Consider the following 14,432-nt stretch of genomic DNA (forward strand, 5'->3'; position numbering starts at 1 on the left):
AATGGGGTAAGGATGGAACCCTGGGAAACATCTGAATTTAAGGGAAAGAAAGAGAAATATGAAGCTAGTGAAGGATACTGGGAATGAGTAGTAGAAGGGGGAAGGAGTAGAACTAAAAAGGAATCTTGAAATGACTCAGATTTCCCAGACTACACTTTAATATTAATTTCAGCTTAGTGTGTCCAAAGTGGCAAGAGGTGTCACAAGGTTTGTACTGAGTTCTGAGGGCAGAATGTAGCAATATTCTAACACCTTACTTAAGTTCAAGGGGGTTCTTTCTTTATGTCAAAGACAGATATCTTTAAGCATAAAATTTTGTTTCACTAATTTATCTGAAAGAAAAGAAAAATTACTGGAGAGATTGCTCATCATAAACTAATAGGCCTTAATCAAAAAAAAATAGTTACTTTTTTTGACTCAAGAGATTTAATAAGATTTATCTGAAAAAGGAGAAACAGGGAAAAGATCCCCATTTAAAAAAATAAATCATCAGGTAGCTAGGAAATTTGGTTTATTAAAAGATATCCTAATCAGTCTTAATTACACTTATAAAATTGATACTGCCACACACCTGGATGAACTATTTCAAGCATACTCAGCCGTAATTCTCGGGAAAGTCTCATGGCTCTCTGCCTTTGAAGTTGCAGTTGTAATCTGCAGTCCTCTTCTTCCTTCTGTCTACTTAGCTTCAGTAACATCTTTGTTCGCTTAGATCTGTGATGGAAACATTAAGTACGAAACATTAAGTACACACAATTTTCATAATTATATGTCCACTCAAGAAGTATTTATGAAAAATGGCTTAACCTCACTAGTAATCATATAAATACAGACAGCAAAAAAAATTTCAAAGATAATTCCTAGTGTAGTTAGAGTATGATGAAATAAGTTTTCATGTGCTGCTCTACAACCTTTCTGAAGAAATATTTTGGATACATGCATCAAAATATTTCTGAAGAAATACTTAAAATATGTATCAAAAGCCTTAAAAATGTTAACCAATTAATTCCATTTCTAATTATTTTCATAAGGAAAAATCTAATACGTATGTAAAGACTTATGTTAAAGGATGTTCTCCATAGCATTACAACAGTAACAAGTTGAAAACAAACCATATGTCCTACAATAGTGAGTTATATAAATAAATACTGGTTCATTCACCGGACGGAATTCTATAAACTATGAAAAAATAAAAATTTCAAAGAAGCAATCACTGTCCCTAAGGCAGACAAAGAAGAGATAGAGTTATGCCCTTAATCTCGGTTTCAAGGGGGAAGTTGAAGGGTAGTGGAATATGCCACTCTGGCATAAAGATCGTTTTGAGCTGGAGGCAAATGAGAATCAGGAAACACAGAAAGAAGCCTTCCCAGAGGATCCCTTAACTGGCTAAAAGCAGAAACAGCTGAGAAATGAGGACTGCCATAAATTTCCCCTCCCAAGGAAGTTTTATGGCCATAGAGATGGAACTGCACAAATAACCCATATCTTCCATAAGTTCCCCAATATATTTACCTTCCCCAATATACTTACCTTCCCACAGTTTGTTGCCCTCAGAAGCCTAAAATCCTTTTCTTTTCACCTGTCACTTCTCTATAAATTATTCTTTGTTAACATCTATATAGGCCCCAATTTTTTTTTTTTTAAGGTAAGAAGTGGATTTATTTAGAGAAATACATGTTCCATAGACAAAATGTGGTCTGTCTCAAAAGGCGAGAACGGCCCTGGGAGAAACACACTCCACAGAGTGTGGGCCATCTCAGAGGGCGAGAGCTATATAATACCAAATTCTAACCCCCCCTTTGAGTTATGCATCATGTCAGGTTTCTTCCATGTGACGTGTGCTACACATGTTAAGAAACTGTTTTTCTCTTGTTAATCTGTTTTTGTTTTTGTCAGTATAATTTTCAGGGCCCCAACCAACGAACCTAAAATGTATAGAGGTAAAAACTGTTTTCTTCCCCTACAAAGTCAACCAAATAAAATTAAAATACCTAAGTATCAGCACCATGATAGAGGAAGGTAAATTGTGAGCTTTCCTGCTTGTGAGGCAGCTGTTAGCTGCTTAAGTAAACCTTGCTGAGGAAAAGGGTACTTAACAGAAAACAAAGTTTCTGACCATGAAAAGTGATTAAATAAAGAAGAAACCCCCAAGAAAGTGCTTTAGCAAGGGTGTGACTATAAAAGAGTACCTCTTGTTGAATCCGAAGCTCTGATGAATCTAGGTCCATAACTGTGAGTGGTGGGCAGTCCCTCCCCCCAAAAAACATGGGAGGGAAACTACTCTGAGATAATAACCTGACCACAAAGAGACAGAAATAACCTTGGCAGAAAGCCCAGCTACAAAGGAAGTAAAAGAAATTTGCATAAACTTGCTGCAACTAATAGAAGAGGAAAGGTGCTGAAGCCTGGAGCAAACTGGAGATTAAAAAACTAAAAACTCATTATAATGTGAGATTTAAATAATTTTGGCTTCATGGCTGATGTCTTATAATGGATATATTTATAACTGGTCTGGTGTTGTTTCATAAAGCAATGGAATTTCTATTTTAAAATAGTGGAATCTTAATTAGATTCCACAGATACCCCTCTAAGTGGACAAAATCTTTAATCCTAGGATGCTTTTAAGTAAAGATTTTAATATTGCAAAGAAAAGTAAACTGGCAAATTTGGCAACTACTGTAAGACTAAACATTAAAGGTCTGAATCCATGGCATGGGGCACCTTTAAATGTAAGATACATAGCTGAGAATGGTAGCAGGAAGATCCATAAGGGATAACTACTCTGAGTTCACTACAAAGGTAAGGCTATACCAAGAACATCTCAGACTCTTGAATAGAAGAATATACAGTGTGACTCTCAAAATATTCATCATCTCCCAAACTTATTTAACCAAAGAAATAACTTTTTAAATATTTTTAAAGAAATAGCTAGTAGGATAGACAAACTCTGAGCAATGCTGGAATGGATTATACTTGCTTCTCATGAGTACTATTTACTTAACAGATCTGCCTGTCTAACTAGATTTGTAAATCTTCAAGGGCAAAAAATGTGCCATATGCATTTTCCTCTAAGTGCCCAGTAACATGCTAAAAAAACCTTTCTATTATTTTAATCTTGTGAGGTACACAGACAATTATCCCCATCTTATAGATGGGAAATTTGAGGCAAGAGAGGTGGGGCAACTTGTCCAAGATCATTCAGTTCACAAGTTGCTGAGGAGGGATACAAACTCAAGTCTGTTTAACTCTCCCAATACCTAGCACAGCCTCTGGCATATATTAGGCACTTGAAGCATGCTTAAAAAATTAACAATTTTTTGGCTACCAACAAAACTCATGCCCAATGATATTAATAACTTATCTTTTAAGTTTTCTCTGAAGGAAACTTTTATCAATGAAAAGCATGTCCACTAAGGGACACAGCCAGAGTGGCTTCAATACCTTCCACTAACCCATCCAGATTCTTAGAGGCAATGGAAAGAAAACACACAGACACAAATGACTTAGCTCCTAAGGTCATTTATGATAAAGTGGAGCCATCTCAGAGGTGATTTCTCATGCAGCCTAACTTAAAGCTAAATTTTAGTTCACTATTTTAAAACACATTTGTAACTGAGAAACACAGCTGCAGTTATCAAAAGAATAGTTTCAGTTTTCTTAAAAAAAACATTGACTTCTGGAATATGCAAGTTACACTTTAGTGAACTAAAATTTAGCTTTAAATTAGGTTACATGAAATCACCTCTGAGATGGCTCTAATTTATCAACAATGACCTAAGAGCTAACTCATTTGTGTGTGGTGTGTGTGTGTTCTTTTTGTCACCTCTAAGAATCTGGATGGATTAGTCATGTAAAAACTGGGCCATGTCTTCAGTATTTCATTTTTAGTTTACTTGAAATAGCAACAAATGACAAACTATGTCATATCTCAATGACCATATGTGTCCATGCCATATTTACTGAGGAAAATCAGGTTAACATACTTAAACCTTTTTGTACTCATACACATTTTTACCAAAATTACATATGAACAATTATGGCAACTTTTAGTTTTAAGGGTTTGATGAGATAATTGACCATTACTGGCTCCCTCTATAGGCCTGGCCCACAAGAAAGTCTCATTAAGTGAACAGGATTGTGTATTTGTTACATCACATTCCTGTCTTACATTATGTCTTTTGCTTTTGGAAGTACATCTAGTTAATGAAGTGCTGGTACTCAGAAATATATGAAGCAAGAATGAAAGAAACGGATTAGAATATTGAAAAAGAAAAAAAAAACACCCCAAACTATAAGTTTTCATTCAGCTATACTCTAATAAGATACATCTAGCCCTCTCAGATCATAATTCCTCTCACCCAAATTTTTTACCTGAAACTCCTCTGCAAAGTAATCACAGCAGATGGAAGCTTCTTTAATCTCTTTCTAGTCTGGAAACCCTTCCAATAAGCTTGAATCAAGCAAGCTGCTTGATGCAGTTTCTGAAATTAAAGGCCAGAATTAATTTAGAGACATCTCTAGGAAAGTCTTTTTTAGAAGTTTACTTCTTAAAATATCAGGCCTGGGCAAGTATTAATCTCCATTTTTAATAAGCTGAGCAGGAGGCAACATCTGCATAGGCCCAGGACAGGGAAGGCCTAAGAATATTAAACCTGATCTCCCAAAGGAAGCTCAGTTAGGCATTATCTAGAATGTATTCAAGATACAGTCTAGTTAGCTTCAAATTCTCCCTGATTAATCTCACTTCCATTCCCATTACAAGGATTTCATAGTTTTGCTTATTTAATGTTTTAACTTCTTTGCTTCACTTCCTATGCCTGGCTTCATTTATTCAAAGATTCAAGGGTATGAGGGACTCTTTGTATAGGTTTAAAAAAAAAAAGGCTCTGGGGTTAAAAATTTAGACCATAAACAACTCCTTCTCCCATCAAACTATGGCTGCTCTGGATGTTAGGGGAAAATAAGTAAAGGAAGGGGGAGAGAGAGCAAATAAAAGATTCAAGAGACTACCACTATCCAATATTTTGAAACTAAAATGTTAGTAAATATCATGCAAATTATTTTTATAATTTAGTACCTGCTCTTCTACTTCCTGATAGACCTTAGGGCTTAAAAGACCAATGAGCTGTCTAAGTTCTTGACTAAACTCTGTCCCAGGCTCTTGTTTATTTAGTAGACTTCTGAGTCCTGAAATGCAATAACAAAGGCACAACTATTAATAATAAAATATGATTTTGCTATCTAATCAGAATTAATTTGAGGTTAAAAAGTCTAGTTTAGAAACAAATGAAAACAATAACAAGATTAATCACATGATTTTTCTTTTTCCTTTTCTCAAAAACTTCTAGATTGAGGTCTTTAGGATTTTCCACTGTCCTGGAGTTCTTATGTGCTTACTCGTGAGATCTGATGCAAAATCTGTCTAGTCAACCTCTTTAATTAAAAAAAAAAAGGGAGAATGGAATCACTGCGATAAGTCAAAGGGTAGAGACATATAGTTGTGGTTTTTTTTTTGAACATAAATACCTTAAACAAAAACATTTAAAAAAAGATAATGAATACATACTGAGTAAATGCCTATCCTGTGGAAGCACTTGAGCAGGTTATTAGTTACTACTAATTATATGGAGTTATTATTACATAAAAATATACAGTAATGTATGTAATTTGGGGTAAATCAATAGGTTCCTGAGCATTTATTATAGGAGAAGTGCTATAATATTAAAATACTGCACTTTCATCCCAAATTAAAACTGAGTAGTAATATAAGTTACAAAGTAAGTACTATTTCCAGCGTACGGAGGAATGATGTATTATAATGTATGTACACAAGATACATCAGCAAGGGAAAATGGCCTTGGAGTGTACAAATGGGGAAGCCACTAGATAGGTCTTTCCATGTCATACTTTCTTCAAGACTCAAGTTCTCAGCAGTATTAATAATTGTAAAATATCTTGAGGAAACTGAATAAGTTCTACTGTTGAGAAAAGAAAGGGAGACAGCTTAAGATAAAATTCCTTTAGAATGAACTGTTGGACATTCACATTTCTATAGAGGAAATCTAATTACAGAAATAAAAAAATGTGTATCTGGCACAATATCATCTAGACAGTTTTATTACTGGCACTTCTCTCCCTATTTCTATAATACATAAAATAATTACAATGTTCACAGTAATGACTCATGCAAGATAAGTCACTAAAGTGCCTTCCAAATCATCAAGAATGATTAAAGGCCATTGTAATAGTTTTGGTATTAAATGCATCACATTATATTCTAATTCTTGAAATTTTATATATAATATAACCCTGTATTAGTAAGTATATTTAATCAATTAGAAACCTACTTCTTGACCATACCAAATAAGAAAATATATTGTAATGGATTCATGGCTCTGGCTAGCAAAGAAATAAAACAAAGCTAACATATAACTCTGATTAACAGTTGAAAAAAAAAAAAACTACCTGAGTAATTCTGGGTAAACACCTACATTTTTTCCATGCCTCTGTTTCCACTGCTATATAATGAGGATAAGAGTAAACATCTCACAGGATTGTTATGAAGATTAAATATTTTAATACACATAAAGTATGAGGAATAGTCATCTGACACATAGTAAATGCTCAATTAAATGAAAGATTATTCTATGGTAATGGTAAAACACTGAGTCCTTTCCTTCTCAAGTTTTCTGACTTTTTATTCACATATATGTTTGATTTTGGAGGTGAGGGAAATTTTTTGTTTGTCTTTGAGGAAAGGCATTATAGGAGTTGAAGAGTAATTATTAATTGATGTAAAGATCAAAAGGGCTGTCAATCTCTGAAGCACAGCTCTATTTTCTCAGTAAAGTTAGGTAAGATCAGTGATCTTTTTTTGGTCATTATTTTACTACACTATATGGTATAATCAATACACAGCCTTTTTGTCAGAGAGGGAGCAAATATTCATTGTAACCTTGTCAATAAGGTATCATATGCCACCTGTTGAGACATGAAGATGGCTGGATTACATAAAGGTTTTTTCCCTGAACTGTTATCTGCTGTGACAGAGTTTATCTGCACATTTCAATTATTGACTTTTTAAAAACACAGGTATTTTGTTTTCCATAAACCATCAATAAAAATGTTCTTTTTGAGACTTTCAAGAACAGAAAGAATATATGTACTACCTTTGTAGCAGGCACTTAGTCTCAGTAAAATCAAAATTTCCTGATGGGATTTAGCCATCAACAGTAGGAGCCTTGTAGCAGTACTTCTTATGACTGGACTAGGAGTTGATAAAAGTTTGAAAACAACTTCATCTAAAATTGAATGCAGGGTTTTCACTTCTATTCTGAGTAAATCACCACTAATAGAACAAAATAAAAAAAAAAGTACCGTTACTAAACGACACATAAGTATCTCAAAAAATTAAACATTACAGGTGCAGCAAGTTAATGCCTATGGCCTGATCCATGAAGATAACCAATAGTTTAAGCAGATAGCTTAGTTCCAAAAATACATCACATTAAATCAATTAATTGAATTCTTACTGTAAGGCACCATGCTAGGTAAAGTAAGGAATACAAAGTTGACAAAGAAACTTGCAATCAAATACTGGAGGAAAGATAAATGTGCAAAATAGTAAATAGATGGTTCAAAAGCTTCAAGGCAATAATAAGAGGAAGATCACAGGACATTAAGTACATGGTTCACTGCTTAATGATGTACGAAGACAAACATGTTATAGGAATTCAATTATCATGTACTTAATACAGAAGGAACTTTTTCTTTTAGTATTCCTCTATTACACTAACAACCTCATGTTGCATTACTGATGTCATGAAAAATTACCTGAAACGTCGAAATAGTCAAAAGGGATTACTGGGTGTTCTTTTACTCACCCCACCAAGGAATATGTGATTTTCTAGGGGTGTGTACCTTTGATTATCCATTTACTACTGATTAGGATATTTTGCAATTCTGTAAAAGTAGATGTTGGCTTGTAGAAAGCAAATAATGGCAATGATTATTATCTGAGAACAATGCAAAGAGATTCTTACTCAACAACAATATAAATGACTTTTATCCACTAGAAAAAGTAACCGTAAAGGTTATGCCTGATACTCTCTACCATTCAGTTTCTGTGATAAAATGTTCTTCTGATCCTCTTCCATCCTCTACTTACAGATTTTTGACCATTCTTTCTCAGTCTTCTTTGTGGGCTCCCCTTCCCCAATATACCCCTTAAAGGTTACTCCCCAGGATTCTATTTTCAGCCCATTTCTTTTCTCAGTCTATTCATATTTTCCACTGAGCTCATCTTCTCTCATGTTTTTAACTATCGGTTTTAGGCTAACTCATAAGTCCACAGTTCTAGTCCAGATCTCTTCCAGAAGTCACATTCACTTGTCAGTGGACATTTAAGTTGTCTTGTCTTTGGGTGTTACAGATAAAGCTGCTATAAACATTTGTGTACAAGTCTTTGCATGGACTTTTATTTCTCTGTCTGCTGAAAATATCTACCTATGTTGGACATAACCAATATTGAATTTGTTTTGGCTATACCACTGTCTATTATCCATTATAGAAAACTTGGTGTCATACCTGAATGCATCCTTTATTTTACTCCGTATCAAAATGCTCATGAAGACCTGATGATTTTTTATTTTGACCAGCTTCATTAAAGTATAATTGATATACAACAAACTGCACACATTTAAATGTACAATTTGGTAAGTTCTGACATTTCCCCATCACAATCAAGATAATGAACATACCCATCACCCATCAAAGCTTCCTTTTGCTTCACTGTAGTCCCTCCCTTCTTACCTTCCCTGGCACCTTATACTCAGGCAACCACTGATCTGCTTTCTGTCACTATAAATTAATTTACATTTCCTAGAATTTTATACATAGTTATGATTGTAGATCCTATCTGAACATCATCAGTTTGCAGAAATGATTACTTTGTATTACTAAAGGAAGAGGGGGAAAAAAAAGAGCAAAGCAGAGATTCTATCATGGCACAAGTTTGATTTTCTCATCCTTTTAAAGCCAAATCAAAGTATGACCATTTCTGCTAAACTTCCTGCCTTTGTATTACTTTACAAATAAAGAAAATTTTAAGATGTAGGCAGTTTCAATAACCAGATGTGGTTAAGTTGCTTGGAAACAATTTGATCCTTTCAGATCTTGCTTTCATTTTGTTGGGATGATCCAGAATGGTGCTCAGTCTAGTGCTATTATCCCTTACTACTAGGATGAAACCATCCTGAGTACTCTCAGTGCTCCATTTTTCATGTAGTTTTCCAGTTTGGCTGCTGGAATCAGTCAGTATTCTTGGCTCTGTGTTTCTGGTACTGCTCCTTTTAATCCTTCTGGATTACTGTTTTCCACGACATTGGATAGTTTCCTCAAACGCATGTGCTGATCAGTACTCTACTGAAAACTTGTAGGGGACTCTGCAGATCTCTAGGGTTCTCTCTTTGTGTAGCTCTCTCTTCTACGGTATCCTGTCTTATAAACTCTAGCCTACTTTTCACCCTCTGCATGTTGTTTCTTACCTGTGTGCACTTGCTTATATTGTTACCTCTGCCTAGAAATACTGTTTTCTCTTCTTCCTCCCTGGCTAATTTCTTATCCGTAAAGTTTCATCTCAGGTGTTAACCTTCTCCAGGAAGTAGCCCCCCCTCAGTTTGGTTTAGGAGCTCCTCTAATACTTGTGTACCCTTAAACATGGTAACTTATTACACTGTAATATAATTGTCCTTATGTGTTAGTCTCTTCCACTATACTGTAAGCTATTTGAAGACAAGGTTCATATCTTAATCAATTTTGTAAACCCAATGACAGACGAATACTTGGCACGTATAGTAGATGCTTAACAAATCCATATTGAACTGAAAGAATCAATGATTTCAACAGTGTTTACTCTGCCTTTCTATTTTAACCTGGGAAAATTGCCTATTACTTCTTTTATGCCCTTCTATAGCACCTGGCAAATACTAAGCTTGCAGTTTGCTAAATAAATATATGATTAAATATTTTTTATTGTGATCCCAATATCTTCCTTCAGATATCACAGTAATTTTTCTTCTCTAAGCCTGCGATTTGGATTAAAATCTTCTTAAGCTCTAAGATAAGATACAAATTTGATAACAAATTTCCAATCTTTTACAGTATTTTACATCCATTTTTTTCTGAAATACAATGGTAATAATAGAGCTTTTTAAATGCCATGTACAAGTCATATGCAATCGAAGATTTTAGGAAAATTGGAATAAAATTGGTAATGCTTCTGATCACAAATAAAAAAATTCTACATATTTTGTAAGGCCAAGTTACCTGTTGATCTGTAGTATGTTCTGTAGCATGGTCATGACCGTAGATCCTACCTGAACATTGTCAGTTTGTAGTAAGTGCAAGAAATGATCACTTCGCAGTACTAAAGGAAGAGAAAATAAGATTAAGATTCTATGATGATACAATTAGTATTTACTTGCCCTTTCAAAACCAAGCCAAAGCATAATCATTTCTGTTAAACTTCCTGCCTTTATATACTTTGCAGTAAAGATTTTCTAGAATAGTTTCAATAACTATAATAGATAGCTATCCCATTTTTATGGACAGTTACAAATAAAGAAATACTAAGCTAAGATGGGACTTCCCTGGTGGTGCAGTGGTTAAGAATGTGCCTGCCAATGTAAGGGACACAGGTTCCATCACTGGTCTGGGAAGATCCCACATGCCACAGAGCAACTAAGCCCATGAGCCACAACTACTGAGCCTGCACTCTAGAGCCCACGAGCCACAACTACTGAGCTCGTGTGCCACAAATACTGAAGCCTATGCACCTAGAGCCCGTGCTCCGCAACAAGAAAGCCACCGCAATGAGAAGCCCATGCACTGCAACGAAGAGTAGTAGCCCCCGCTAGCTGCAATTAGAGAAAGCATGAAGACCCAATGCAACCAAAAATAAATTAAAAGAAAAATAAAGAAATACTAAGCTAAGAATCTACTGTTATCTCCCCTTAAATTAAAAGTAAAATATAAAATCCTAAAACTGAATCTCCTTTTCTAGCAGTGAGTTCAGTGAAAAAAACCAAATTTTCTGTGAAAAAAAGAGAATGTGAAGGAATAGCAATGGTACAGATGACCGTAATCAGTGGCTCATGTCCTTAAAAATTTAATTGTTATATAATGTATCATATTTATCATGTTTGCTAATATCTTATCTTAAATAATAATAAATCATTAATTACCCAGAAGAGTATTTGTTTGTATTGGTTTATAATTTTTAGGTTCTGAGCAGCCAGTTATGAAGACTTGGCACTGGATGCTTACGCAGGTCGCTTAACCTCTCAGAACATCTATTTCTGCCTGTATAAAACTAAAAATAACAGCTCTTTCACAGACTACTGTAAAATGTCCTAGAACAGCGTAGGTTCCCAGTAAATGTCAGTTTATAGTCCTTTCTTCACTAACTGATCAGAATTTTTTTAAAAAATAAATTTATTTATTTTTGGCTGTGTTGGGTCTTTGTTGCTGTGCACGGGCTTTCTCTAGTTGCGGTGAGCGGGGGCTACTCTTCATTGCGGTGTTCAGGCTTCTCATTGCAGTGGCTTCTCTTGTTGTGGAGCATGGGCTCTAGGTGTGCAGGCTTCAGTAGTTGTGGCGCACGGGCTGTAGAGCACAGGCTCAGTAGTTGTGGCACACAGGTTTAGTTGCTCCGTGGCACGTGGGATATTCCCGGAACAGGGCTTGAACCCGTGTCCCCTGCATTGGCAGGTGGATTCTTAACCACTGCACCACCAGGGAAGCCCCTCAGAATTTTAATTAAAGTGGGATCAAGTATGTTGGCAAGGCAGCTCTGTGAACACTACCCTAGCTTCTACAAAACAACTTTCCTCTTTTCCTCTTTCAGTTTCCTGAGGGAACGTATTTGATTTCTTTCACATACTAACTACTGTTCTTCATTTCTATTTATATAATACAGTATTTCAATATCTCACCAGATACCATTCTTTTTTAATGTTTAACAACTTCAAAGCACAATACCACTACTATTAAATATTTTTATGGCTTCTAATTTTCTATTCTTTAATAGCAAAAAAATTCTCCTCTGTAGCTGGGATAAGTGTATTTTTCCATTTTTGTCTACTTAAAGATGTTTCATTAACAACTCTTTAATTAAGTTTGAATTCACTGAAATCATATAGTATCTAGTGTGTATATACCTTTTTTCTATATTGGAAAAATTATGATAATTTATTAAAGTTATTCTACTTTATTTTTTATACTATTTGTCTTATATTATTATATAACTTATTTTTGGAGCCTCTATTATGTTTTTCAAGTGCAGTCAGATAACTATTTGGTCCCCCAAACTAAAACTGATACTTCTGCCCATTTCTTTCTTTAATTAAACTTTTTACAATTAAAGTTTCAAACATATGTAAGAGAGAACAGTATAATGACCCTGCATGTACCAGTCACTCAACTTTAACAGTGATCAACTCACCAACAATCTTGTTTCACCTATCCCATCTACTTCCTGCCTCTCATTTTATTTGAAAGCAAATCTAAGACATCAAATCATTTTATCCACAAGTATTTCAATACATATTCCCCAAACATATGAATTATTAAAAAATAAAACATAGCCATTATCTAACCTAAATAGTCATGATTCCTGATTTTATCAAATATCCAGTCAGTCCTCCCATTTCCACTTTTTGTGTGAATTTTTTTTTTTTTTTGCTGTATGCGGGCCTCTCACTGTTGTGGCCTCTCCCGTTGCGGAGCACAGGCTCCGGACACGCAGGCTCAGCGGCCATGGCTCACGGGCCCAGCCGCTCCGCGGTATGTGGGATCTTCCCGGACGGGGGCACGAACCCATGTCCCCTGCATTGGCAGGCGGACTCTCAACCACTGCGCCACCAGGGAAGCCCTTTGTGTGAGTTTTTAAAAGTTTATTTGAATCAAGATCCAATTAAGAGTCACACATTGGAACTGGTTATCTTTCAAATTTCTTTTAACCTATGGGTTTCTACTTTACCTTTTTTCCCCCTTGCAATTTATTTATTGACGAAACTATGTCAATTGTCCTATGAGTTTCCCACAGTCTAGCTTTGCTAACTGCATTCCTGGGGTATAATTTAATGTTTCTCTGACCTTCTAAAAATTGGTAGTTGGAGCTCCAGGATCAAAATGATTCATGTTTGAATTTCTGGCATATCCATGTCATATGTGAGGTTATGATGAGGCACTTATTATCTGGTTGTCTCTCCTTTTGAGGTGTTGACAGTGATGGATAATTCACTAAAGGTTGCAAAATAGCACTATTCTATCATACCCTTTTCACTTATTAGTTGGGATATGTTTATAAAGAAAAGTTTCTCCTCATCAATATGTAAGAAAAGGCAGTATAAATGACGAACTCTCCATTTAACAGTTTTCAAAATGAACTGGTCCCCTAGCAGACTCTAATGGTAACTTTTATTAATAATGGTATGGGAATATATAAAAAAAAGATTAGCAAAATGTTGATAACTGTTGAGGCTCAGTGATGAGTACATAGGGGTTCATTATACTATTCTACTTTCCATAATAAAAGGTTAAAGTTAATAATCTCACTATATTTGACGAGTTTTAATCCACTGTAGTTATTACCCTTACTACTGTTCAAATTTCGCATTTTTAGCTAGTAGAAGCCTCCTTATGTTGGCTCCTGAGTCCTTTTCACAGAATCCTAACAGACTTTGATTGCTTCCTTCCTATCTAGTTATTCAAGATACTTCTGGCTTATCTTGCATATTTTCTACCTCATACCTATATATAGTCAGCCATTTCTCCAAGGAGGTGGTTCTTTTGAGAGAAAAGGTTACTGGACATCCTAATTTTGTATCCAATTGTTTACCTTAGTTTTAATACCTACTTTATTGGTGTTTTAAATCTACAGATTGATCTGAGGAGTACTGTCACTTTTGTTATAATTTTTGAAAAGGAATATGGTGTATTTAAAAATTTTTCAAGTATTCGCTCTCTCACTGTCTCTCATTAACTAGGTCTTTAATATCTCACTATAGTGTGGCTAAGTACTTTATATTTTTGATAAAATAGTTCTTTAAGTTGGGAAGTTTATACTAATATTTGTTCTATAATGGGAAATGAATAGATAATGCTTATTTTTAAAAGAAGTATTCAAGCATGTTACTTAGCTCTATGTGGATATAACTACCAAAAGTATTAGTTATACTAATCGAAAGTAGTTGCCTTTAGAAAACGGGAACTGGAGTGAGGTGTGAGGGCCAGGGATTGTGTGTATTTTTTAAACAATTCTTACGGAACTATCCGACTCTTTAAATTATGCACAGACATAATTCTGAGAGTAAAAAATAAAATATTAATATTCAGTTCAATTTTAACGTTCTAAAAAATATCAATGTTCT

General features: G+C 34.9%; 1 protein-coding gene across 6 annotated transcripts in view; it reads right to left on the reverse strand.

Annotated features, from left to right (window-relative positions):
* IQCB1 (IQ motif containing B1) overlaps positions 1 to 14,432 on the reverse strand; it is a 46,029-nt gene that overhangs the window by 12,591 nt on the left and 19,006 nt on the right. For 5 of the 6 annotated variants that reach the window (XM_027106102.1, XM_027106063.1, XM_027106082.1 and 2 more), the window contains 5 exons: positions 10,327 to 10,426; positions 7,170 to 7,348; positions 5,078 to 5,187; positions 4,372 to 4,481; positions 572 to 714 (listed from right to left, as the gene is read on the reverse strand). In XM_027106102.1, coding sequence (XP_026961903.1) covers positions 572 to 714; positions 4,372 to 4,481; positions 5,078 to 5,187; positions 7,170 to 7,348; positions 10,327 to 10,426 — 642 coding nt within the window. The remainder of the gene's footprint in view (positions 1 to 571; positions 715 to 4,371; positions 4,482 to 5,077; positions 5,188 to 7,169; positions 7,349 to 10,326; positions 10,427 to 14,432) is intronic. The other variant, XM_027106112.1, reaches the window with a different exon arrangement.

The sequence above is a fragment of the Aethalodelphis obliquidens genome, unplaced genomic scaffold (assembly GCF_003676395.1).
Source record: "Aethalodelphis obliquidens isolate GAN/ISIS:26980383/991018 unplaced genomic scaffold, ASM367639v1 scaffold1, whole genome shotgun sequence".
Classification (NCBI taxonomy): Eukaryota; Metazoa; Chordata; class Mammalia; order Artiodactyla; family Delphinidae; genus Aethalodelphis; species Aethalodelphis obliquidens.